Here is a 27,378-nt window from a genome sequence, read left to right as displayed (position 1 = left end):
GTGTCGCACCAAGACCACTATTTGATATTCGCTGACAAAAATTACCAGGAGACAAATCAGCCCATTTCCACGGAGCTTTGTTGCCATCTTCTACATTTTTTGGGTACCACATTTCTGTCCAGGTGCCTCAAAATGACACGGAATAAATTATTTAATCGATTGCAAACATGTATTCTTTCCTCTTCAGAACCATTTAAATCATTCATAACTGGATGAGTAACAAGAAAGCATCTTCTCCGAATCTGAAGCCATTGTTTTGATTCTCGAGCAAGGCAAGACGTCTTGGCGTGACACCACGAACAAGGGGGCGGGACCTTCTGAAACTGGCCACTTCCGGGTTCAATTTGAAGTAGTTTTTAGACACTTAATCATTTAAGTCATTTAAAAATTTATCATTTAAGTCATTTCATTGGTGTTTTGCATTTGACTAAAAATATCCTGCGTGTTTTGGGTATTTTAGATGCGATAAAATGTTTTTCTGATGTCAGTTAGGAAACAAAAAAAGTGGTGTCGGTTGTCCTTTAACTGCTTGTGTTTGTTTTAAAAAATGTATTTAAAAAAAACACCAGACGCGCTTGCAAAAATTATTGCATTGCTGGATTTGTAGACCAAAAGCGACCGATTAATTTTGGAATTTTATAATTCTCAAGTACATTCCTGAATTGTGTATGTTTTTGTTTGTCCTCATACAGACGTTCACGGCGTGGTGCAACTCCCACCTGCGAAAGGCTGGTACACAAATTGAAAACATTGAGGAGGACTTCAGGGATGGACTCAAACTCATGCTACTTCTGGAGGTCATTTCTGGTAGGTGGATGTACATTTTATGCCACTCAATTGCATCGTGGAGTGCAAAGTAAAGTTTTTTTGGGCCATCAACTTAATGTACCAATTCTGTAAACAGCACAGAGGCACAAACATACCTTTTGCATATGATAAAACTCAGTTAGAATCCGTAATATATCATCTAGAACAAGGGTGGGCAAACTTTTTGACTCGCGGGCCGCATTGGGTTCTAAAATTTGACAGAGGGGCCGGGCCACGAGCATTTGGAGGGAATGTTTGGGCCGGAAATACTAAATCTAAAGAATTAAAGGACAACCGACGCCACCGAACAAGTTATGTCCATAATTTGTAAAATCACTTCAAATGACTTCGACTGGGAGTATTTTACAAAGATTCCACAGCATATAGCTATAGTTTACGTTTTAAGACTCGCGCTGAATATTCATGAAGTCTTGTTTTCGAGTTGATGACGATCCCCATGTGACGTCACGTTTGGACCGCCCCTGACCGAGAAAGCGACACACAATGCATTTTGCGGTACTTTGTTTAGTCTGAAAACTTCGTGTTGATCCGTGTTGATGGCGAAATTAGAAGAAAAACACATAACGCAATGGTTGTGTGTTGCACCAAGACAACTATTTGATATTCGCTGACACAAATTCCCAGCTGACAAATCAGCCCATTTCCAACGGAGCTTGGGCGCAATCTTCTGCATTTTCTGGGTGCTACATTGCTGTCATTGACGGCTCGAATTGATATTGGAGGACACCTTTAATCAATTGCAAACATTGATGCTTTCCTCATTAGAACTATTTGAATCATATTCATAACTGGATGAGTAACAAGAAAGCATCTTCTCCGAATCTGAAGCCATTGTTTTGATTCTCGAGCAAGGCAAGACGTCTTGGCGTGACGTCACGAACAAGGGGGTGGGACCTTCTGAAACTGGCCATTTCCGGATTCATTTTGAAGTCATCTTTATTGGTGTTTTTCATTGAACTAAAAATATCAGCCTGCCTGATTTGGGTATTTTCGATGCTATAAAACGTTTTTCAGTGGGAAACAAAAAAAAAGGTGCCGGTTGTCCTTTAAATGCAGTGTGTACAAACCTCATAGCACAGTAAGAACACTACAACCCAATTTATTAACTGTATTTCAAATGTAAATAATATCCCTGATCAGTTAATAAATTTGTCTCAAGGAATATGGTGTTTACATACTATTTCGCAGATACTTGGAGGTGGAAATGGAAAGAGATTAAAATAACATATGCACTGTGATTTATCAAGATCGCGTCTGTTTTTATTTTCATTGAAGTTTTCATCGAAGGGGCAAAGTTAAAGAAATCAACATTTATTGAGAAATGGAATCACTTTCAACATTCAAAACATATTACACAACGAAATATTAAAGCTCAATAATACCTACTTGTGTTAAATTCCGCCAAATCATGGATGGATTGTCCTGACCGCGCGCTCTACAAACTCTCCACTGACGCCCTCGCCCTCACGCACAAACAATACACGTGTACGATCGCCGAGCACACAGACATAGGCTACTTGCAGTTGAAATTTGCATACTCGTCACGGCAGCCAATCAGAAGCCTGCTTCTTTCTTCCGGACTTTCACAAGCGTTATAAAGTTATAAAGTCATTTTCCAAAATAGATGCACAGAACCTCAGCCCAGAAGAAAGATTCAAAAGAAGCTAACAACATGTGTGACGCTATAAAACATAAATTTATATCAAACCGTGACTGTAAAGTGTACGTGAGACTTATGAAAGGGGCTTCGTGGCTCGTAGGAAGCAATGCAAACGTTGCGTTGTGCACCACAATGAGAATGGACTACTACAGCAAAATCTACAGCCATGCACATTTACCGTAAATTAAGCAAGGTAGAATTTGTAGTAGGTACATTCTTGATTTAAAAAACTTTATACTTCGTGACAATGTTTTTTAATGTGATTAGTTGTCTCATTGTGTTTCAAGTTGTGAAAAATGGGGCAGGCAACTTTTCACTTATCTGGCTTGTTGTCTGCTAACTTTTTGTCATGAGTTTCCGACACTGTTTTTACTATAATTTGGGCAAGTTCGGCGGGCCGGATTAAAAAGCATAACGGGCCGTATGCGGCCCGCGGGCCGTAGTTTGCCCATGCCTGATCTAGAATATATTGCAGTGGTACAATACGCATGTTTCCGATAGCATATAAATATGATTCGTGCATATCCCTCTTTCTATGGTGTCTGTTTAGGTGAGCGATTACCCAAGCCAGAGCGAGGCAAAATGAGGGTTCACAAGATCAACAATGTCAACAAAGCTCTGGATTTTATTGCCAGCAAGGGAGTCAAACTGGTCTCCATTGGTGCAGAAGGTCAGTCTGCACGCACGCACACACGCACACACATACAAGAAGAAACAGTACATAAAATTTGTAAAAGGTTATTTGGAACAGGGTGTGGAACCACATAATGTTTCATCAACACATCACAGCCTGCATTGATAAGTCAAAGCCAAAGAATGTGTGTCATCTTTTGTATTTAAGCCATGTGAGGAATTCCAGCCTGACCACATGCGTAGTTTTGACAGTGTAAAAGATGACGTGAAGAAATTGAAATGTGACCCACCTTCATACATTCTTTACATTTTCTAGATTTGTATTGTACAGTATAGTTGGAACAAATATGCTTGATGATTACAAGTTATGCCAGATATGTAGAACTATTGATTAATTTGACTTTTGAAATTCAATGTAACATTAAATGTATCTCTTCATAATTTTTAGATGCATGGCCCACTCTTTTGTTGTTCTTACATCTATTTATGTATCAATGTGATCATGTCATATGGAATATATTTTATAATTCAGTATATTTCCGGCACCTCAGGTCTGCTGACCAAACATTATTAGATGTCAAAAACTAAACGGAGGCTCAAAGGGAGATCAAGCCTTTTCCATTGCTGGTCCCACGCTCTGGAATGACCTGCCACTGAACATTTGACAAGCCCTCTCGTTGCCCATCTTTAAAGCCCTCCTCAAAACTCACTTGTACTCTTTGGCCTTTGGATCAGAATGATTAAGACCTGATCTTAGTTTTATACCCTGGTGCTTTCACCCATCTTTGTGACTGCTTTATTTCCTGGATATGATAGCTGTCCATGTTAAGTGCTTTATTACAGCTTCAGCTGTTGTTAAAGCGATTTATAAATCAATATGTATTGTATTGTTAAATGCAATGAGCAAGGAACAAGCCTGTATGTCACAATAAATTTCCTCTTCTTCAACTTCAATTTGAGGTGATGTGCTCAACCAATAAATAAATGATGTATGGGGGTGGCTTTTTTGCCGACAGAAATCGTGGATGGAAATGCCAAGATGACGCTGGGAATGATCTGGACCATCATCCTGCGCTTCGCTATCCAGGACATCTCTGTTGAAGGTTTTCCACAATGAACCCCATTTTCTATTCACACCAGTAACTTAGAAACTTTCTATTTCATTAGATAGAAAGCAAAATGTTTCTTATCATGCACCAAAAAAAAAGATGGACTGCGTTATATTTCAACATAAAATCGCACATTTCCACTTTCATCTGATGGCCGGTTAAAAATAGTTTGGGTCTCTTGATATTTCCAAACCATTTGTTCCCATTGAGAGTTTTAATAATCATCTGCTTCCTCTCCTGTCTTATCATCCTCACAGAGACGTCGGCTAAGGAGGGTCTTCTGTTGTGGTGCCAGAGGAAGACCGCTCCCTACAAGAATGTCAATGTGCAGAACTTCCACATTAGGTAGGGTATACACACTCACACACAAAATAAACTGAGCTCCTGAATACAAGCATAGCTGGCATTCAAGTAGTATAGTTTTGAAAGGCGCTTAGAAATTAAATGTATTATTATTATTATATTTTTCTTCTCAAGGCCACATTCTTTTTCTGATTCAAATATGAAACAAGAACTCCCTCTGGTGGAAATATTTGCACTATGGTACAGTAAAACCTAGCAGATTCTTAGTAGATGGAAATCTTCGACATCAGGGGAAAAATACTTTTTTTAGTTTTACCAGGGAAAAAATACTTTCTTAGTTTTACCATGAGTAAAAACATTAAATTGTATTAAAATACAATTTGTAAAGTACTTTTAAAGCATCTTTTCTCACTCATATCGCTGTGCACTCCGGGAATTGCTAGTGTATTTCTCAACATCACTTGAAGGGAAGAAAAAGAAGCACAGAAAGTTTGCATTGCACGGTTCGGTAATAAAATAAAAGGTAAAGTGTGATTGCTTCAATCTGCGCTTTTTGTAGTTTTAGTTTACTGTAAAATAGTTCAAAAGTTCTTGTCTGTTTATTATGAATATCTACAGTACGGAAATATACATGGAGACAAATTTAACCCATTGAAAATCTTGAATAAATGTTCTGTGTAAATTCAGCCAGTAAATATTTTCTGTGACAGAAAAAAAAGACGCAAAACATATTTTTAAACGGGGGGGAAAAAATAACTAATTCACTGCCAGACGATGTGCAAAACTGTGTCCACCCCAGTGCCAGGGTTTTTGTCATTTTCACTCAAATTGCAGAACCCACAGAATTTTGAGTTTTAGGACTATATAAGCATTCAATTCAGTGTAAGAAACCATAGACTCTCTTCTCTCCTTAGAAAATATAAGTTAATTCCTAAGCTATATGGCTCTGGAGTTATCTGACCTTGAAATGGAGGCAGCTATACAAAAGGGAAATGCTGCCCCCCTTGTAGGAGGGAAAAACATTGCCAGAGGTCTGACCAGCTCTTTATCGGGATACATTTAGGAATGGCAGTGAATGAGTTAAGACTTCAAATTGGTGATGATAGCTACCATCATCTAAATTTGTAGCAACAAAATCGTGGTACTATTGTAACTGGTGTGTGTTTGTGTGCACTGGCAGCTGGAAGGACGGCCTTGCCTTCAACGCTCTGATCCACAGACACAGACCAGAACTCATTGACTACGACAAGCTCAGAAAGGTGACCGACACCGTCTCTACCAAAGTGGAGAGATGTCATGTATAGACTCATAACAGATATTGTCCAGAAGTACATTCAGTGGGATTGCAAACGCATTGTTGGGCTCTAACGTTACTTTCTTGCTTTGTGACTATCCATCCGCCTGTGACTGATAATGTAGGATGACGCTGTGACCAATCTAAACAATGCCTTTGAGGTGGCCGAGAAGTACTTGGACATCCCCAAAATGTTGGACGCAGAAGGTAAAACTAATTTGTTTCCAACTAATATGTTAGTTGCTTGTATTTGGAATTCATATACATGTGTTTAATACTTTTTTTCTTTACTGTCTAGCTATTGCTATGTTGTACTGTCTTAGTGAAACAGATTTAACTGAAGTGTGCTTTGACAGCAAAGCTTTCAAAGTATAGTTTCCAGCCAGGGTTAGGGTTTCAAATTATGGATTTCAACCTGTCAGACATTCACCTAAGGTGTACCGGTAGTTGTGATTCAAGTCTTATTTTAGGGTTTATGTCAGTGGATCAAGACATGTCTCAAATGAGGGTTAGGGTTTCCAAGTAGTATTTCACACCTGGTTGAGCTTTCAAAATGGCCATCAAGGTTTCAGGTTTGTGTTTCAGCATAGGTTTTCAAACCTTGTTCGGGGCTTTACATTAAAGGACAACCGACGCCTCCGGTCAAGTTGTGTCCATAATTTGTAAAATCACTTCAAATGACTTCTACTGAGCGTATTTTACAAAGAATCTGCATATGGCTATATTGTACGTTTTCAGACTCGCGCTGAATATTCAGGAAGTCTTGTTTTCGAGTTCAGAAAATCTGAATCAGAAAACCTTAATTCGTCCCGCAATGGGGAAATTTGCAGTGCACAGCAGCAATTTGAAATGGGATGGGGTGGGGCGGCTCAATTTTTTTGCAGTTTTCGCACACTTAAAATCATTTTTTTTTTTTTTTTTTGCATTTGACTAAAAATATCAGCCTGTGTGTTTTGGGTATTTTAGATGCTATAAAACGTTTTTCTGATGTCAGTTAGGAAATAATAAAATTGTGTCGGTTGTCCTTTAAGGTTTATAGCCAGAGTGAGGGTGTTGCTCGAATTCAATCCAGGATTAGGGTTTCAGAGTGGGGTCAAATTTAGGTTCAGCTTTCAACTCAGGGATTCAAACAAGTGGTTAATGACAAAGAGCTTTCACACCAGCAGTAACCATCTCTGACATACTTTTATTGTATCCAAATTGTTGGTTATCAACATAATAATGTATTTATTTTGCTACCTGTGCATTATGTCATCTATGATTCTGGTCTCCCGTGCAAGCATGCGTGTTACGTGTGTCATACATGTGCATCCATGTTTAATCACGTCTTCATAACCTCCCCCTTCAATAGACATTGTGAACACTGCTCGTCCAGATGAGAAAGCCATAATGACTTATGTGTCCAGTTTCTACCATGCCTTCTCTGGAGCTCAGAAGGTACCCCATGTCAGAAGCCCCTTTGCCATTCCCCCTCCCCACTTCCTTTTAAAACAAATGTGTATTTATTTTTTTTACTAACAAACGCCTCGCCCCCACTCCTGCGGCCCCTCATCTGGCATGGCCTTGCTCTCTTTCACAGCTGTCTCAGTTCCGGCCCTGCATAGCTAAAGGACGTGTTGGGACACAAATAAGCAGCAATCTAGATCCCACAGTCAGTGGAAGTCAGCTGGTGAAAGTGCAATAACTAGTACAAACATTTTTATAAAATTTCCTTAAAGAGAAGGAAGGAAACTTAGATGACATCAAAAATCTTAACTTTTACTTTTTATTTTTGTCATAATTTGTAAGCAGTTTCACCTGTATGGGTTTCACGAGTAGATTGTTGCATTTATGTCCAAAATGTGAGCTGTGACGCTCCATCGGTGAATTAGCGTCACTTTCAGGTGGAGCCGCAGCAGTACCTCCACGTCCATTCCAAAGTTGCTTTGGGGTTGCTTGGGCTTCACTCTTTGTTCTTATTCTCTCTCTTTTTATTTCATCCTTTGCTTCGGCTGTTGGGCAGACATCGTGGGCACGCTAAGGCCTGACGAGAAGGCCATTATGACCTATGTGTCCTGCTTCTATCACGCCTTCTCTGGCGCGCAGAAGGTACATGCATTCCACACGCCCTAAAACCGAGAGTTCCCATCATATACTGTGTACATGCACAGTGATTACTCACATATTCGCAGTTGGGCATTTACAAATTATGTTGTTATAAGGGTATATTTTTGTTTACCGATACTTTTCTATGTTTGTCCGAATAAACATATTTTAGTCTTTTATTTTATTAATTTGAACATTTTCTATGTTTGGTTGTTAAAGCCTTCATTAAATTTATTTTGTGTTTGGTCAAGTCTGTCACAAATACAATCACACTGCTATCACTGTGACACATCACTGTTACCTTTTTGTATGACAGGAGTCATATAGTCTGGAAATTACGGTATTTCCTATTTCTTCAATAGCAACCCAAGTAAAGGAAGATATCAACATTTTCAATTGGATGTTGGCTTAAATGAAATAACAAGTTTCGGTGTTTTGATGGGAACTCTCCAAACATGCTTCACTGCTTTAAAATGCTGACTCTCAAAAAAACAATACTGTCTGTCCACTCTCACCTTCCTAAAGTCATATTTACAGCATTGTCACAGTTGCCTTTGTTTTTATTCATTTATTTTGAACATCCAATATATCAATAAGCCAGTATGATTGCAATACATTTTATGAATTGCTGAAAAATACTGTATATGTACCGTATTTTCCGGTGTATAAGCAGCACCCAAAAGCCATGATTTTCTTCAAAAGCTGATCCTGAGCCTTATACACAGGTGTGCCTTATATGTGAAGTAATATTGAGCTATAACAAGTCTCGCAATGGCTGTCGGCAGCCACCGACTCCATTTGCCTCTGTAAAAGAGGTAGTGCATAACCCCCGCCTTTACTGTAGTGCCTTGTAATGTGGCATGCCTTAAATTTGGAAAACTTTGATAGATTTATATATTATATTTGAAAAACTTTTTCAGTCATTGAAGGTGTGCCTCATAGTCCGGTAAGCCTTGAATATGGAACAAGTTTGAAAATACACCATTCCTTGAGGGTGCACCTTATACCCCAGTACGGCTTATACACTGGAATATACGGAACCTTGACACCCTTAACGCTGTATATCCAATCTTGTCTCATAGTTTTTTTTAAGAGACAGAAGTTTTGTGTGTGACTTGGGGACATATGTCTTTCAGAAGTTTTCCACTTATTTAGTTGCTATTTATTTCCACAATTCCACGTCGTATTATATGTTGGTGTATTATCCTTTTTTCGTATATTATATTATATTATATTATATTATATTATATTATATTATATTATATTATATTAAAATCACATTGCCATTGAAAATCTTATGAATAATTCAAAAATTGAGTCAGTATTGAATTCATTTGCCAAATGTGTTGTTTTTGTATTCCTGCAGTCCAGTAGTTAATGTCGTAGGACCCACTGGACTTCAGCACCATTTGAACCTGATATACTTGATGTATGGACCAGTTTGAGACGCATGGTGTTGTTTTTATAAGCACAGTGTGTGTGAGATTGAGGCACATGAAACTAACTGCCAGCAGCTTCCTGCATGTTGTAACCATCCAAACAAGGCTGCTTGGTTGCTTTTTTCTCTTTAGAACCCAATCATTGCTCGTGTGTGTTCACACCAATGACACATTTGGGCACATTTTATTTAAAGAAAAACACCATGTTGAAATTAACACCATGTCTGTAATATTTCAATATCAGTGTAGGCATTTTACATTTTGATATCAAATGTAGTTATTGTTTTTAATAACATGCTTACTAAACAAATTGTAAATGCATTTTACAAAACCATTTATATACTTTGGTAAAATAGGTAACTACGTAATTCATATTTAATTTTACATGAAAGTTTTAGTTTGAACTTTTAGTCATTTTATTGTTTCAAATAGTTTGTTCTACTAATATATTTCGTAGATGGGAAGTAAATTGTGAATATATTTACAATGTAAAATTATATATTTTAGTAATAGATGACAATTTAATTGATTTAAAGTGCTATGAAATTAGGTATTTTTAAATTCCATTCACAAGAGCTCAATTGTAAATAGACAAATGATTTTTTTTAAATTGCATGACATTTTGAAAATAAACAATTGCATTTAACCTATTGCATTGGGAATCAGCTGCCTGGCTAGGTATTGCTAGCTTCTCTCACCGGCATGTTTGTGCTCCTCATAGGCTGAGACCGCTGCCAATCGAATCTGCAAAGTCCTAGCGGTCAACCAGGAGAACGAGCACTTGATGCAGGAGTACGAGAAACTGGCCAGTGATGTACGTCCAAACAAGACATGACTCACTACTTCTACATTATTCCCGTTGATGATTCTATCCTCCTCTCGCAAAGCTTCTGGAATGGATCCGTCGCACCATTCCTTGGCTGGAGAACAGAAATCCAGAGAAGACCATGTCTGAGATGCAGCAGAAACTGGAGGACTTCCGGGACTACCGCCGCGTCCACAAGCCACCAAAGGTTCTTCTCCATTTCCTTGTGGTGGCTAATTTGTTAACCTTTATCATACCTCCGCATCGTTTATAGTTATGGTTATTCATCTTAACAACAAATTGCAAGACATAATTGAGGATATTTCCCCCCATTTGGGATAATTGTTTTTTTCTTCCTTTTTTATCCCAACAATTCATGCGACACTTTCAATGACAAAATGGATTCCAAAATAAAATAATGAGCAGCAAAGTTTAACATATGAAATGTAAAAATAGCTTTATTTTTATTTTGTTGGGATATCACTATGAAAAGTTGCAATCATAAAGTTCATGTTCTGGAAAATAACCAGTTTTAATTACATTCCTTCTAATAAGTGCTGGTATGCATTGCTCGGAAATATACTTAATCCAATTTGGTCATGGTTATCTGCATTCTCCAGAAACTGAATTATAGAATTCTTTAAATCCATACATCTTCAATAAATATTACCCTAATCTAAATGTTATGCAGCCTACAGATCTTTTATAATGGCTATGAAGCAGTTTATTTATTTATTTGCTTTGATACTTTGTGTAGTTCTTTAATCTGCTTTATATAACTTTGGACTCTGCAAATCCACCTCTTCACTTTAGTTCTAACCACTCCCTTGGTTCAAATAAGTTGTCTTCCCACTAAGAAATACAAACGTTGGTCCCGCAGGTCCAGGAGAAATGTCAGTTGGAGATCAACTTCAACACGCTACAGACCAAACTCCGACTCGGTGGCAGACCTGCCTTCATGCCGTCCGAGGGACACATGGTGGCTGTAAGTATGCACATTCAAATCACAAAACCATGATTTAATGCACTGAGAATTTTTGATGATTTCGTCTCTGTCCCTCATATTCAGGATATCAACAGGGCATGGCACTGTCTAGAAGGCGCAGAGAAGGGTTACGAGGAGTGGCTCCTCAATGAGATCAGACGTCTGGAGAGATTGGACCACCTGGCTGAAAAGTTCCGCCAGAAGGCCTCGATCCACGAATCCTGGACCAGCGGTAAATCCAGAAACTACTCTTGACTCCTACAAGGAGTGACTAAAGCAAACCAGTGGTCCTTTAAAATTGGTGCAAGGGGCTGCATTTTTCATATTTCACATTTTAGTCCCCATACATACACAGTTATGACTTTCATATAGGACTTTGAATCATTATAGACAGCTTTGTGTCTTTTCGGGCAACGCTTCTCAAGATTTTTGTTGCTTGTTTACTTATGACAGACATATTCAAAATGTCAACCAACTAGTTCACCTATTAGGAAGGAATTTGTTATATCGGACATACCGTGTACAACACTACAAACAATTGGGTGTGTTAGTCTGCCGCCTAGTTTAACAGAAGTTCTTGAGTTCGTTGTGTATGTTGTATAGGCAAGGAAGCCATGCTGACTCAGAAAGACTATGAGACGGCCTCGCTATCTGAGGTAAAGGCTCTGCTCCGCAAACATGAGGCCTTCGACAGTGACCTGGCCGCCCATCAGGACCGAGTGGAGCAGATCGCCGCCATCGCACAGGAACTCAAGTATGTGAAGGAGGCACTTTTCATTTGCTGAATGAATGTTTTTGTCTTAATGTACTGTTTTATACATCATAGTTGGCCGCCATTTTTGCGACTCAGCCCCACAATCTAATATGTTTTTGTCGCATTAAGCATCCCATGTTGTCTTGCAGTGAACTGGACTACTATGATGCACCAAATGTCAACGCTCGCTGTGAGAAAATCTGCATGCAATGGGACAGTCTTGGAGAACTCACCCAGAGGCGCAGGGACTCCCTCCAGGTTTGTGAGCTCTGAAGTGGTCACCGCAGTCCACAGTATTTGAAGACGCTCTTGAACTCACGCGTTTCATCTTCCTCCAGAAAACTGAGAAACTGCTGGAGTCCATCGATGAGCTTTACCTGGAGTATGCCAAACGGGCAGCACCTTTCAACAACTGGATGGAGGGGGCAATGGAGGACCTACAGGACATGTTTATTGTCCACAACATTGAAGAGATCCAGGTACATGCCATGAACTCAAGAGAGAATAAAATGTAGAGCTGATGATAAAATATCAATGTTTTTCTTCCTCAGAGCCTTATCCGTGCCCACGAGCAGTTCAAGTCTACTTTGCCTGAAGCCAACAAAGAGCGTGAAGCCATCCAGGCCATTCACAGTGAGGTCCAGAAGATTGCCCAGCACAATGGCATCAAGCTGAGTGGAACCAACCCGTACACCACCATCACGCCACAGAGCATCGACAGCAAGTGGGATCAGGTCAGTATATGATGTCATCCCATAGATGAAGAACTGCCACAATTGACGAGACAAAGAAAATCAGAATCAGAATCATCTTTGTTGGCAAAGTATGTAAAACACACAAGGAACTGGTCTCCAGTAGAACATGCTGCACTAGTATCATCATAAAAAATGCAAAGAGGCACTATAGTTATATTTGGGTTGCTGTTTAGAGAGTTAATGGCTTGGGGGAAGAAGCTGCTTAAATGTCTGCTGGATTTGATGTGTATGGATTGGTAGCGCCTGCCTGAGGGGAGTAGCTGGAAAAGGTAGTGGGCAGGGTGCGGAGGGTCCAGTAGGAATATCCGCACTCTCGCCTTGATTCTTGCAGTGTGAAAGTCCTTAAGACTGGGTAAGGTGGTGGCAATTATTTTTTTTCCGCCGTCCTGTCCGTTGAAGTCGGATGTTGTCCATTTTTGTGGCGGCCTTGAACCAAACCGTGATGGAGGAACACGGGATTGATTCAATGACAGCCGTGTAGAAATGCCATAGCACCTCCTGTGGCAATTGTGTGAATTACCACACACTGGTGAAGTTACTTTGTCAATAAGTACTAAGTTGAGAACACTTGCTGTCACCTCCTCACCAAAAATGCATAGGGAGGGATTTACATTTATGTTAATAGCCGGAACTAAACCATAACTCAAGAATCTTTAAACCCCTCCCATGTCAAGATGAGAAATCAGAAGTCATGCTCAATTATCTATTACCGTCTGTGTGTCTGCAGGCAGAGAAACTGGTCCCTCAGCGTGACCAGGCCCTGCAGGAGGAGCTACGCAAGCAGCAATCCAACGATGAACTGAGACGCAACTTTGCTAAGCAAGCCAACGTGGTCGGACCCTGGATACAAAATAAGATGGAGGTACTGAAACTAGTTAGCTTATAAGCTAGAATGGTTAGCGTTTGCTTATTTGGTCAATGAAAATGTTTCGCGTACAGGAAATTGGCACGATATCCATCGAGATGATCGGCACTTTGGAGGACCAACTGACCAACCTGAAGGAGTACGAGCGCAGCATCGTTGACTATAAGCCCAACATCGACCAGTTGGAGGGTGTCCACAAACTCATTCAGGAGGCCCTCATATTTGACAATACATACACGCCATACTCCATGGAGGTAGTAACACGGCCTTGTGTGAATCTGACTCTTCAAAAAAAAAATGTTTGACCTGTACATCCTCTGGCAGCACATCCGCGTGGGTTGGGAGCAGCTGCTCACCACCATCGCCAGAACGATCAACGAGATTGAAAACCAGATCCTGACACGTGATGCTAAGGGAATCAGCCAGGAGGAGCTGTACGAGTACCGTGCCTCTTTCAACCACTTTGACAAGGTCAGGCATGCAAACTCAAGCCTCACAGCTTCACTTATTTAACTACATTCGTCCACGTCAGTTTGTGATTGTAATTTATGTTGGAAATGGCCACCTGGTATCATTGAAAGGAATAGGAGTAGATCCACAAAAGTAAGGGCACCGAAAGAGGCGCTAAGTGTGTGAATATGACTAATTTCGGTGTATTGCTCTGACATTGTGTTTTTAATTAATTAATTAAATTAATATTTTCACACATTTTGAAAGATGCACAACAGCATTCTGAGTGTTTTAACGGCTGGAATTGATTATTGTGCTGACAACGGAATGGAGAATCACCACAAGTGGTCCCTGTTTGACCGTAAACGATGTACACGGGGTGTCACTCTTCCATCCACAATGTCTGTCTTCTGTGTCACATCGCATGTGGTTATTAGACCTTCTGACAGTAAAAAAAAAAGAAAAGAAAACAATGATACTGCTATCACAACATGCATTTCAGCCCCATATGTGATTGTGTGGGAACATTTGTTTAAACAACCATCCTTGTCTGTCTCGCATGTGTCCCATCGTCCCTCCCGCATGGTCCATCCCACCGCACATCTACCCTCACCCTGCGTTTACGAATTGGTTGGGGCCTGGTGCGTGACGTGGTGCTTTGTCATTGGCTGTCAATGGCTCGCCTCAGGACCACAGTGGGGCCCTAATGGCCGAGGAGTTCAAGGCCTGTTTGATCAGTTTGGGCTACGACGTGGAGAACAACAAGCAGGTAGGAACCCCCTTCTACCGGAGGGGGAAATAGTACGGGGGGAGGCCACATGGAAGTCAGGAATACCAACATCACTGAAAATCAAAGTGACATGATTTTACTGTGAGATGTCATTAAATTTGGCTCATCAAACGTCTACACACTTAGGATTTATTAGATGCAAATACAATTTGAGGTGAAACATTTGTGACATCCGACAGTTTCTTATTACTACAGTAAAGTCTCGTTATATCGATATCGGATATATCGATAGTCCCGGTTATATCGATACTATTTCTATGCACGCACAGAGAAAATTACATGCAAACAGGGTCGGATATATCGATAGTCCCGGTTATATCGATATTTTTTCGGACTCCCTTGAATATCGATATAACGAGACTTTACTGTAATTTGTTGATTGAAATAAATATTTGTGGCTACAATAATGCCCTCCCTCCCAAACAAATGCATCGATAATGTTGGGATATATATGCAAGTAGAAAAAAGGGGAAAACATTTCTCGCAATGGAGAAATTCACATTTTACAGCAGTAAAATTCATGAAACGGAGAAAGTAAAAAAAACAGATCAAGTATTTGCATGCGCAACATAACAATTTGAAAAACAAAACAAAAAAAAGGTCAGTGGCTGTTTGGTTTTCCTGCTCCAAGGCTCCTTAGGATGAAACCATCAAGCTTGGACATGTCATGTGCCCGTTTGTCCACCAGGGTTCTCTGTCGTTCTGTACAGGTGTTGTCTTGGGTTGCTCCAGTCAGTATGAATGTTGCTCTCAACATTTACTCTTTATGCTTTTTAATCCTTGATTGCCCCTTACTCTTTATTTTCTTCATCTATCTTACCATTTCTGTCGCTTCTCTACGATAAATTCCCCACCCTGCTGGCCCTCCCACAGAAGCGATCAGGACAGATGGTGGCCGAGGATTACCGGGCTCTGCTCATTTCTACAGGAAACAGCCTGGTATTGATGCCAATGTTGGCTTTAGCGCCCATCTTTACGAGGTGTCTGCAGGTCCCATAACTGGAGTACTAAAACAGGAATAACATGATGATGGATAACTTTAACTCATTCACTGCCAGACATGTCCAAAATGTGTCCAGTCCAGTGCCAGGGTTTTTGTCAATGTCACTGAAATTTCAGGACCCACAGAATATTGAGTTTTAGGACTACATAAACATTTAATGCAGCGTAAGAAACCTTAGACTATCTTCTTTCATCAGAAAAAATAGTTAATTCCTAAGTCATATGGGTCTGGAGTAATATGAGGTGCAAGTGGGGGTGGGAGGTGGTGCAAAAGGCAATTGCTACCCCCTTGTGGGAGGGAAAACATTGCCAGAGGTCTGACCAGCACTTTATCGGCACTCCCCACTCTTAAAGAAAAACCAAAACCCGAACAAATTCAGAAATGGCGATCGACATCATATTTGCAATTCTTGAATAAATTTGGGGATAGCATGGAATGAGTTAAGTAATGTATTTTTGCTAGTATACCTTGCACAAGTCATAATTTCATAAAAACCCAGACTAAGAACAGCAGACCTCGGACACAAAACCAAATTCCTTCTTCCCTAATCAGAACTAAGATTTTTTTTGTTATTCAGATTGCCACCGAAACATACCTGATTAAAACAATCAGGATGGTTATCCAGATGCTACAGATTTTGATGATGATCTGATCAGGTGTGATGGATGAGGAAGACATACTGTATTTTTCGGTGTATAAGGTGCACCGGAGTATAAAACGCAGCCCTAATGAATGGTGCATTTTCAAACTTTTCCCACATATAAGGCGCACCGGACTATAAGGCGCACTTTCAATGAATAAAAAGTGTTTCCCAAATAGAATTCATAAATATATAAAAGTTTTCCAAAGATTAGGCACACCACAATATAAGGCGCTGTGGTAGAGGCTGGGATTACGCACTACTTTTTCGACTGGGGGAATTGGAGTGAGTGGCTGCTGACAGTAATTGCGAGACCTGTTGTGGCTCAATATTACTTCACATATAAGGCATACCTTCATATAAGGTGCATATAAGGGGTCATCTTGTGAAGAAAATTAAGGCTTTGGGTGCACCTTAGACACCAGAAAATACGCTATATATGACAAACGCTATACTGGCTCATGCTCACCCCTATTTTAGGGCATCGGAGTGGATTTCTAAACACTCCATGAGAACGGCAGGAAATGACTTCCTGTTGGACGTAACTTCTTTTTGTAACCACGGGAAATGTTTTTCATTGTAATTTAGTTTAAAATTAAACATGAAAAGCAACTCATTGTGTCAAGGTGTGTGTCATATTATAAGTTTAGATGTGATAGTGTTGCTGCAGGCACCTCACTGTCTTTTCTCACTCTGCTTGTCATTTTCTGTTTCTACCATCATGAACATTGAAGCATTTGTCTTGTATTTGCTTGTGAACGTTGCATGCTTGTTGTGTTGTGCTCTGACGCTGAGTTTCTCTAGCGGTTTTCATCTTGATGTGTTTATGTCGTGTTAAGTGTTCCAGGTTAACCTCTTCTTTTTATGCTCCGCCAGGGCGACGCAGAGTTTGCCCGTATCATGGGTATTGTGGACCCCAACAACACAGGCACCGTCACCTTCCAGGCCTTCATTGATTTCATGTCCCGGGAGACCACAGACACGGACACGGCAGACCAGGTCATCGCCTCTTTCAAGATTCTGGCTGCCGATAAGGTGAGGTTGAAACCTGAATTTCAATCCCAGGGAACAATTTGCATACCATTTTTTGTCTTAGTTTTGAAAGGCGCTTATAAATGAAATGTATTATTATTAATCTATCACCATACGATTTATTTATTTATTTATTTATTTATTTGTTTTTTGGGAGCTGTCACTGTATTTCTCATTCACGGATTTTTGAATTGCACAACCTGTAGCTAGCGCTCAGTCATTTTTGCTCTCTTGCACGCTTTCGCCCTCTCTTGCCCTCTCTTGCTCCCCCCCTCTCACTCTCTCGCCCCATTCCTGGCCTCTCTGGCCCTCTCTCTCACCCTCACCCTCACCCTCTCTCATTCTCTCTCCCTCACCCTCTCTTTAGCCTCTCTCTCTCTCTCTCTCTCTCTCTCTTTCTCACCCTCTTTCCCTCGCCCTTTCTTGCTCTCTCACTCGCTTCCCCCCCCCCCCCCCCCCCCCCCCCCCTTCGACTCATTTATTCACCAAGATATTATGGCAGACTCAGTTTAGAAATAAACACAAGCTTGGAAGAAAGTGTTATAAAATGAATGAGTAAAATTGTGAATAAAGTTTGGGATGATTTTATACACACACACACACACACACACACAAATAAAAGCTTACCGAGTGCAAGGCAGAACTGTCTTATGCTGCCGCAAAATGATGATCAATATCATGATCGAATATGATACCGCCTCGCATCGAGAGAAGGAAGGAATTGAGGACAAATGAAGACGCAGCCGCTAGTCCACTTTAAATCACTTTATTGGACAAATAGTAACAAAATAAAGAAACACAGGGTGATGGCAGATGTGGATCCCAAAAAGCAGGCAGGAGGGAGGAGCAGGTTGTATTTGAGAAATTGTATGAAAATAAAGTCAACAGGAACAGAATCTAAAATATCAAAATCCTTCAAAAAGAAAAATACAAAGTATCAAAATTAAGATCAAGAGTAAAAGTCTGGCAAGATGAAACAAACGCATGCACAGCATACAATGCACAATGCATTAACAATGACCCGACACCGGATGGTCGTGCCGGGAGTCCTTTTAAGTGTCACTGATTGTATCAACCAGCACCAGGCAGGCTGACAGCGCCACCCGTTGGTCGCCAACCAGATCATGACACACACGAAATTGGGTGGGGTGTTGTTCAGTAATATATCCGCTATCATAAATCTCTGAACATTTTCAGTGGCTAAGATGGGCGTCACCAAGAGGTGACCAAATTTGCACTGCACTTACCAGACAGTGAATAGTGAGAAAATGTTTGCAATTTGGCTCACAGCTTTCAACTGTAACACTGTATTTCTGCTCCCGTCAGAACTTCATCACTGCCGACGAGCTAAGGCGGGAGCTGCCGCCCGACCAGGCTGAGTACTGCATCGCCAGGATGGCGCCCTACTCGGGGCCCGACGCCGTGCCAGGCGCCCTCGACTACATGTCCTTCTCCACCGCCCTTTACGGCGAGAGTGACCTGTAAAAGCGGAGCGGGACGGAATGCGGAGGGGCGTCGAGGGAAACGGAAGGGGGGAGTCAGGAATTAAGTTGACTGTGAGATGCTGCCGCCCCCCCCCCCCCCAAATCCCTCACCACACCCCCACGTGTGCCGATTTGAAAGTCTTTGAGTGTGTCGAGTGAAGTGTAGTTGATGGAAAGCCTTTTATTTGATATCCTTGGGCTCTAGCCGAAGGTCCATTTACTAATACACTCTTTGTCCTCTCTCGTAAGACTATGCAATGCGCTCCTGGAATGAGTGTGTATCTTTTTTTTTCACGGCATTGCCACTTTGGGCCTTCTAGTACTCAAACCATAAAAATAAATCATGAAAAGATGTTAAGCTCTTTCCTTTAGTTATCTTTATCTATGTTGAGGTTCATTTGCTCGTACGTGCACTCGTAGGTGGCTCTGGAACATTAATAGGAAGTCTGTTTAATAAATATTGTACCCCCATAACTATTCGAGAGGATTTATCTACATTAGACCTTACTACTTGTAGTAAATAAGGATTAGTCATTCAATCATTTATTTGATATCTTTGATAACCACCTTGAAGGAGTTTAATCTAGTAAAACCATTCAAGTTACTAGTACAACATCTAGGGCATACGTAATTGTGGAATAACTGCCTTTTTTATTGTTACAACTAGAGCCATATTTGGCCTACTTGTAAACAATTAAGCCTTACAATAAGCACTATGTTTTGTGTTTATTTGATAGCCTTTATCATCTAGTTTGAAGCCCATAGTTGAGTAAAGCAATTCAGGGCACTTGTAGTATGATGTTTTTTTTTTTTTGCTCTCCACAAGTAGGAAAGCATCGGCATAATGGTAATTCTGTTATGTTACGTATGAAGGTGGGGGGTATTTTTTCGCGTCATTCAAATTGTCTTGCTAGTCAGAACAATATGCATATTAGCAGATGGGTCCTTGAAAGCTGTTTGAGCATTTTATTTTTATATTCTTGAAGAACGGTGTAAAGTTTGGACTTAGTTGTCCCACCACCCCAACAAAAAAACATTACTCTCAAGCCATCCTACTTGTGCATGCTGAGTTGTCTTATGAATGAGGACAGAGAACTAATATTTGGACCTTCAGGTGGATATCAAGGATATGGAACAAACGCTCCATTGGCTTCTCATAGTAGATAGACTTCCTTGATGTTTAGGGGTTGTGGAAAGGGGGGGTGCGCTTGTTAACTTCACCCACTCTGCCTTTATTTGGGGGGGGGGGGGGGGCAAAGAAGGGAGGAGAGCTAATCTTGATACTTGTGCTAAATTTATTTTATTACAATTTTGGCAAGGGGGTACTTGGGATTCTGTAAGGGGGTGGGGGGGTTTCCTTGATTGCCGATGTATGTTTATTAGATCATAGTTATATTCTGAGATGTCCGGAATGGCTAGGAGAAGAGGGGCGGAATTTATGGGGGGTTGTCGATCAACCAGAAATGAAACCACATATTCACCCAGAATGCCCTTTGTTGCTGGATAAGGTGACCAATTATTTTCCCCTTTCTTTTCTTGATTTGCCCGAGTGCAGGGAGCTGTAAGGAATATTTGCTTTTCTTCCTTTGCATGAGTTATGTTAAAAAAGTGGGGGGGGGGTGGTAGGATTTGCCCCAATCAGTAATTGCCGCTATTATCGTTTTAGCCAATCCAATGTTGCAGAGTTTCTTCCTGGTCTGTGTCCTCAGCACCATCGTCTCTTTTCCGTACTTTCCAATTCTTCTCATCTTTCCATTGTGACCTGTCTTCAATTATCACATAAAAATTGACCAAAAGGAAAAAAAACTATGCAATACTAATGAGACGATTTAGTGGTGGAGGGTGTCTAAATTGATGGCTTTTTTTTTAGCTTGTTTGTTTTTCCCAAAATGGGGGAGCATATGAGGGGAGGGTTATGACAGCAAGTCACACGCAAAAAGACTCCAGGACCAAAACCTTCTCTCTCTGTTTTTTTTTTTCTTCTTTCCTTTTTCCACCCGGCAGAAGAGAAATGAACTCTGGAAATTGTGATTTTTTTTTTCTCACTTTTTTATACTCTATTAATAAGGAACCTTATCTGCTGTACTGGAACCCACAAAAAGGCTTTTTCCCCCTCCCTTGTCTAACCATGATGATGATGATGATGAGTGACGCTCACCAAGCACACATAAACTTTCCTTACAAAAAAATGATTCTGGATTTCATGTCTGTTTATTCACACAAAGGCAATCTGCATCCCAAGACCAATTGACCCAAAGCATGCATACCTTTTCTAATAATTCTCTAATACATTCTTTAAAATGATATTGAAATGAATTATAGATGCGTTTGAATGAATGGCATCGTAAAGCACATTTCAGTCTGGGAATGATCTATAATTCATACAGAACATTTTCTCTCCTCTTGCGCCATCCCTTGATGTCCTCAAATATGGATTTAGAGCATTGTACGCATCTTTATAGTACATACTTTATTTCATTTTTTGAAATAAGTGCTCATATTGACGATGCTCCCATATGGACTAGTGGTGCTTGGATTGAAAATTCAGGTCCTGGGCTTGCGCTCGTGTGGAGTTTAGCCCTTTGGGTAATTTATCAAAATACCCCGAAAGCTGCCAAAACTGTCCACGGGTCTTTCGGTAAATTTAACATCAGATGTTAGATCATGCGTTCTATTCATGATGGCTAAAAGAACAAACTAATACTATTAGTGTGTCTTGATGAAGTTCTTCTGTGCTCCATTTAGTGATATTCACAAATAGTCCTGTAATCCGGACCTTGTAGTTTACATTGAAATCTTTAATGAGATACAGACAGAAATGCTGTTATTTGACTTTCATTAGCCCTTGCTTGACCCATCTCTAAAAAGAAATTTGAGTTAAATAAAAAAGGTAATTATGAACAATGGCACCAGGTCACAAATCACCATGCCTGAGTTAATGGCTCATCAGCTGCAGGTGTGGGAGTGCATTCCACAACCCCACCTCCCCCCTTGCGCAGCCTGAAAACCTGAAGCGACCGACAACCACAGGAAGCAACAGAACTGAATTTAACGGAATTAAGGAGAAAACTTGGTACAAGTCGGCGCAGAAGAAGGGCCATGCATCAACATTTACAGACTCCTCGTTTCTTTCCTTTTCGTAACCTTGTCTACTTCGTGAGAGAGAGAGAGACAGTGGGGGGAGAAAGAGAGCGAAAGAGAGAGGGAAAGGAGGGAGAGATGTTAGAGAGAGACGATGGGGGGGGGAGAGAGAGAAAGAAACAGAGAGGGAAAGAAAGGGAGAGAGCGAGGGAAAGAGTGGGGCAAGAAAGGGCGAGAGAGAGAGTTAGAGAGGGGGAAAGAGGGACAGAGCGAGAGAGTTAGAGAGAGAGAGGTGACAGAAGTGTGAAAGGGGGAGAGTGGTGCAAGAGAGGCGAAAGAGAGAGAGATAGATGACGAGGAGAGAGAGTTTGAGAGAGAGAGGCGGTGGGGGAGAGAGAGTTAGAGTGAGTGAGAGAGAGAGAGAGAGAGAGAGAGAGAGAGAGAAAGGAGGGGGGCGGGGTGTGCCGGTCTCGCCGAGGCGGGACGTGCTGGTGCTGATGAGATGCTTGCCCTTCCTCAGCGGTGGTGCACATGTCGTCGAGTGCACATCCTTCTTCTGCGCCTTCTTCATCATAACCTTCAAGGGGAGACAACAAGGTAAGAACGCGATTATAACCCCCTAACCCCCCCAACTTGTGTTGCTCGTCGTGAGCGTGTACTACGTGCGGCCTCGTGCACTCGTGCTCACAATATCCGAATGAAGCGTCAGCAAAACGAAGCCTCCAGAAGCGACGCGCTTCCATCCACCGCTCCACGCATGACGACAAAGTTGTCCCCTGAAGCGGTGACACGCACGCACGCACGCACGCACGCACACTTTCCCCGGCGAGGGCGCGCACGCTCGAGCAACAGCACCGCACCTCGTTTTTATTCATTAAAGAAGCAGTAAAAGTTGACGAGACGCCAGCCTATTTGCATATTGACCACAGCAGCGGTGTAAACAATCAAATTCAGCATGAACGGATTAGTTTAATATTTCATATGGAAATAAATGTTGCGGCGACAAACACTTTCGATAAATCTTGGGAGAAATTGGCAGCTCTGCGCATGCGTCTCACGGACGTGCATGAGCCTGCAATTTGCTCCCCAGTTGACAAGGGGGAACATCAAGAGCACATTACAGTAATTTAATTGTACAACAATTTGCGATTGTACATTATGAATTGAGAGTTTAATTCAGTTCAAAAAACATTTTGATGTTGGAAAAAATCAGCACATAGTGTGAAGGTGAATTGACTCAAACACTCAAACAAAACTAGCTGGTATGATTACAATAGCTGTCAAGTGAAATTGGAGTTTAGAATCTTTTTGGGTGGACAGACAGAGAGAGCTTACTTGGCTCATGAGGTGCTGCTGGTTTGGTTAGCATTAGATCTCTTCAGTTTGCACTTTCATTTGCTGTTTGAGAATGACGGTCGCTTTTTGATGGGGACATTTTTTTTCTCAATTGCATAATGCAACTGTGACTAGTTGGGACACAGCATTTAAGTGTTTCATACTTGACAATGTGTTCCAGGTGATCTTTGTGGATTTCATTTTCCCTCATTTTTTTAACTCATTCATTGCCAGACGATGTGTCCACTCCGGTGCCAGGGTTTTTGTCATTTTCACTGAAATTTCAAGACCCACAGAATACTGAGTTTTAGAACTACATAAACATTCAATAAAGCGTAAGAAATCTTAGACTGACTTTGTTCATCAGAAAAAAGTAAGTTCCTAAGTTATATGGTTCTGTAGTTATCTGAGTGTGACATGGGGACGGCTGTATAAAATACAATACAATACAATACAATACAATACATACATATTGATTTATATAGCGCTTTAGCAACAGCCGAAGTTGCAATAAAGCACTTACATGGACAAAAGGCAAATGCTGTCCCCTTGTGCAAGGGAAAACATTGACAGAGGTCTGACCAGTGCTTTATCAGCACCTGCCACGCAAAAAAAAAAATCCAAAACCCAAACGAATTTAGGAATGGCGCTCCACTTCGCACTTTTCTGAATACATGAATGAATACCTGAATACATTCGGGAAAAGCAGCGAATGAGTTAAGCATCCGGTGAATACTTTTTGTCAGCAAATCTTGTAGAAAAAGAATTGTCTTGTACTGTTTGACTGGAATGCAGTGGCGGAGCGTGCATGTTGTCCCTAGGCCTTCAGTAGTGTAGTAGTCATAATTTACTAGACATCCACTAAAAGGTGCCGTTGGCTAGGAAATAACTTGTGACTTGAAGACAGTTAAGAAATACTGTCATTAAACAGTTCAATTTTTTACTAGGAATGTGTGGATTCATGATAACCTCAGAAAATGTCAATGTCATTTGCTATTTTTACGAGCTTCGGAGCTGTCCAACATTTCTTAATGATGTCGCATCTATTTTTGAAAAGTCCATTTTAAAAAATGTAAAAGTAAATCTCTAACCAAATCCATTTCTTCTCCTCCTTCAGCAATTGTAGGTTTGCAAAACTGCTATTAAATCAACATAATAATATATTTGGTTATGCAGCTCGCTACAGATACATTGTGCTAGCATGGCCAGTATGCACTTATCACTACTGGATAGTGATTGGCTAGTGACTAGCCAATCATAGTTCGCAAAAAATCTGATTGTGTCTGTTTCTAGCGTCTTCCAGCAGGCCTTAGGTTGCCAACTCGAACTCTGATTAAAGCAACAGTTTCATTGACACTTATTTTATGGTCCAGGGCCGGCAGAATTGATTGTGAAGGGCGCCCAGGTAGATTTCTGACCCTGGTAACAAATGATGGATGAAATGTGATTGGTTAAATGCTTAAATACGAAAACACACATCTGGAAGGAGCACAATAGAGGAAAAACAATGAAAGGAATCTGAAATAGAATTTGGAATTATTTAATTAGAATCCATGGACAAAATATAATTAACATTAGTCTGTGATTCAGATATTTTTAGACCAGCAGTAAAGGCCTTGCAGGCCCTTACATCCCACCACTTCTGGGATGCGACAAAAAGTCTCATTACTGTTTCTGGCGCACCCTTGGAGCACTGCAGATCCGAAGCCAAAAAAAATACTGGCGTGTTAAATATACCGTTTCTGATCAAATATTTTCTGTGTGAGTGTGAGAATACATAATTTAACACCTTTTCTGGTGAATATGTGGATTTTATTAGGTCAAATCAAGCACCCACATAGAAGAAATGGAGAGTATAAAAATGCGGAAGAGGAGATCCTTGCAGCAGGGCTTCCCTGCGCTAGCCCCCCCTTTCCTTTCTCAATGCAGCTTTCCTGGGGCTTCCCTTGTTTACGCCTTCCTTCCTCGACCGTCCTGGAAAGCAGAAATCAGCATATTAATCACGTTTTCCGTATCGTTTGCTGTAGTGACTGATGACTTGTCAAATATGCTCCGACAGCTGCTTGTGCCACTCGTTCGTGACTTCCCTCCCTTCCTCCCTCCCTCTTCTTTTTCATTTGGCTCTCCTTTTAAATCGTCACACACACCCTCCCCTCATTTCACAGTTCCTCATCTTGTCCACCTTCAATCCTTCCATCCTTCAGCCACCCGGCCCGCTTTGCTGCACCCTGCTTCATATGTCCTTCTGCTTGACACACATTTTATGGTGCTAAAACATGGCTGCTGTCTTCATGCCACCTTTTGCACCTTCACTTCTCAATCTACCCGCTGCTCCTGCTTTCTTTGCACTTTTTTCAATCATTAATCTGCACCTCCCCGCTTCGTCCTACCGACACCTCATTTCCTCCCTCCTCCTTCAGCCTTCTGCTTCCTTGTCTTCTGGCGACACCTCCTACTCTCTTAAATCAAGTCATTGCTTCCTGATTCTTGCTTTTCCATTTTATTTTATTTTTATATATTTTTTGGGTAAAACTGATCGGAACTAATACCGTACATTCCGGTGTATAAGGTGCACCGTAGTATAAAGTGCACCCCCAATGAATGGTGTCTTTTCAAACTTTTTCCATTCTTCTACAGTGATACCTCGGCTTACGAACGCTTTAGCTAACGAACTTTTCGCCTTAAGAACGTTAAATTCGCGAGGATATAATCTTGGCATATGAACTATTTTTCAGGACACATACGGAGTGCCACAATGAGTGATGTGCCATTCGCTAACGAGCCGGTTCTCGGAGCTGGATCTCTGAAGTGAACAAAGAGCTGGAAATAATAATAATAATACATTTAATTTCAAGCAATGAAATGGCAGACAACTTTTTTTTGTCCTCTATTCCCCGCCCCAAGTCTTCGGTTAAAGCCGCACTTGATTTGTCACGATCCGTGTTAGAGGAGGGAGGGGACTCACGCAACAGGACACACACACACAGCAGTGAGGAGGAGGAGTGAAGAGGAAGGGAGTGAGCACATTCACAAAGAAAAAAAAGGTGAGAAAATGCATAGAAAGCACTGTGAAATTGGACTCATTTCAACTTCATTGATAGTTCAAAGGTAGAGTTTAGACTGCAAGGTTAAAATATCCCAGCTATCAGGCTCCACAAATAACCCGCACAAGCCATCTGTACAATTTGAAGAGAAAAGACAAGCAAGGGAACCAACTATTAATGATGTTTCGAGTGTGTCTGCCTGCATCTGTTGCAATATCACAACTTCCAAGATGTACAACCCAGAGCTCCTTGAGACACTTCATGCAAAATCTATCCATTCCATTAAGCCATCAACGACCATCAAAAAGGTAAATAAAACAACTTTATTATATAGTACAGTTTATTTTTTTAATTACAATACCATAGCACATTTATTATACATAAAATAAGGTATATTTTGTGTAGTTTTAATGCTTATTTAGTAGAAAAAGTATGTTTTTTGGGGACCTGGGAACAGATTATTCTCCTTTTAATGGTTTCCTATGGGAAATTAATGTTTGGAATACACACTTTCTGGGAAGTTTTTGAGCAAAGGTATCACTGTAGAAGGCGCACCTTCAATGAAGGAAAAATATTTTTCAAATATAATATCAATATATAAAAGTTTTCCAAATATATGGCACCCCACATTATAAGGCGCAACAGTGGAGGTTAGGGTTACGCACGACTTCTTCTAAGGGGGGAAATGGAGACGGTGGCTGCTGACAGTATTTGCGAGACCTGTTGTGGCTCAATAATTCTTCACATATAAGGCGCACCTGCGTATAAGGCGCAGGGTCATCTTTTGAAGAAAATCAAGGCTTTTTGGTGCGCCTTATACGCCGGAAAATACGGTGCATCTGCTTCCCTCTTTATTTGAACCACCCCTCTTTCCCTCCTCTTGTGTTCACATATTCTAAGTATCCTCCTCTTCCTCCTCATCCCTCCTTCTTATGTCTCTACCTTATTCCCTACAATAAGAACACCCCTCCAATGACTCGAGATTCCTAACGGACTCTTTGGAC

At 40.9% G+C, this 27,378-nt stretch overlaps 2 protein-coding genes across 3 annotated transcripts in view; both read left to right on the top strand.

Annotated features, from left to right (window-relative positions):
- Positions 1-21,106, top strand: part of LOC148888421 (alpha-actinin-4) — a 43,597-nt gene extending 22,491 nt beyond the window's left edge. Inside the window, exons 2-22 of one of the 2 annotated variants that reach the window (XM_089012992.1) lie at positions 693-807; positions 3,039-3,158; positions 4,138-4,224; positions 4,488-4,575; positions 5,714-5,792; positions 5,953-6,034; positions 7,830-7,915; positions 10,073-10,165; positions 10,239-10,364; positions 11,037-11,141; positions 11,226-11,373; positions 11,745-11,895; positions 12,045-12,153; positions 12,234-12,374; positions 12,447-12,629; positions 13,378-13,512; positions 13,590-13,769; positions 13,840-13,986; positions 14,654-14,734; positions 17,275-17,433; positions 18,757-21,106. In XM_089012992.1, coding sequence (XP_088869118.1) covers positions 693-807; positions 3,039-3,158; positions 4,138-4,224; positions 4,488-4,575; positions 5,714-5,792; positions 5,953-6,034; positions 7,830-7,915; positions 10,073-10,165; positions 10,239-10,364; positions 11,037-11,141; positions 11,226-11,373; positions 11,745-11,895; positions 12,045-12,153; positions 12,234-12,374; positions 12,447-12,629; positions 13,378-13,512; positions 13,590-13,769; positions 13,840-13,986; positions 14,654-14,734; positions 17,275-17,433; positions 18,757-18,915 — 2,574 coding nt within the window. In that variant the 3' untranslated portion in view covers positions 18,916-21,106. Of the gene's footprint in view, positions 1-692; positions 808-3,038; positions 3,159-4,137; positions 4,225-4,487; positions 4,576-5,713; positions 5,793-5,952; positions 6,035-7,178; positions 7,265-7,829; positions 7,916-10,072; positions 10,166-10,238; positions 10,365-11,036; positions 11,142-11,225; positions 11,374-11,744; positions 11,896-12,044; positions 12,154-12,233; positions 12,375-12,446; positions 12,630-13,377; positions 13,513-13,589; positions 13,770-13,839; positions 13,987-14,653; positions 14,735-17,274; positions 17,434-18,756 lie in introns of both variants that reach the window. The other variant, XM_089012989.1, reaches the window with a different exon arrangement.
- A 1,341-nt stretch (positions 21,107-22,447) lies between these two features.
- Positions 22,448-27,378, top strand: part of slc8a2b (solute carrier family 8 member 2b) — a 53,067-nt gene continuing 48,136 nt past the window's right edge. Inside the window, exon 1 of the mRNA XM_089013557.1 lies at positions 22,448-22,592. The gene's annotated coding sequence lies outside the window, so the exon portion shown is untranslated. The remainder of the gene's footprint in view (positions 22,593-27,378) is intronic.

Source organism: Hippocampus bargibanti, linkage group LG14 (assembly GCF_051943395.1).
Source record: "Hippocampus bargibanti isolate YZ-2025 linkage group LG14, ASM5194339v1, whole genome shotgun sequence".
Lineage (NCBI taxonomy): Eukaryota > Metazoa > Chordata > Actinopteri > Syngnathiformes > Syngnathidae > Hippocampus > Hippocampus bargibanti.
The sequence above is the reverse complement of the archived record's forward strand: the minus strand, read 5'-3'. Positions and strand labels throughout refer to the sequence as shown.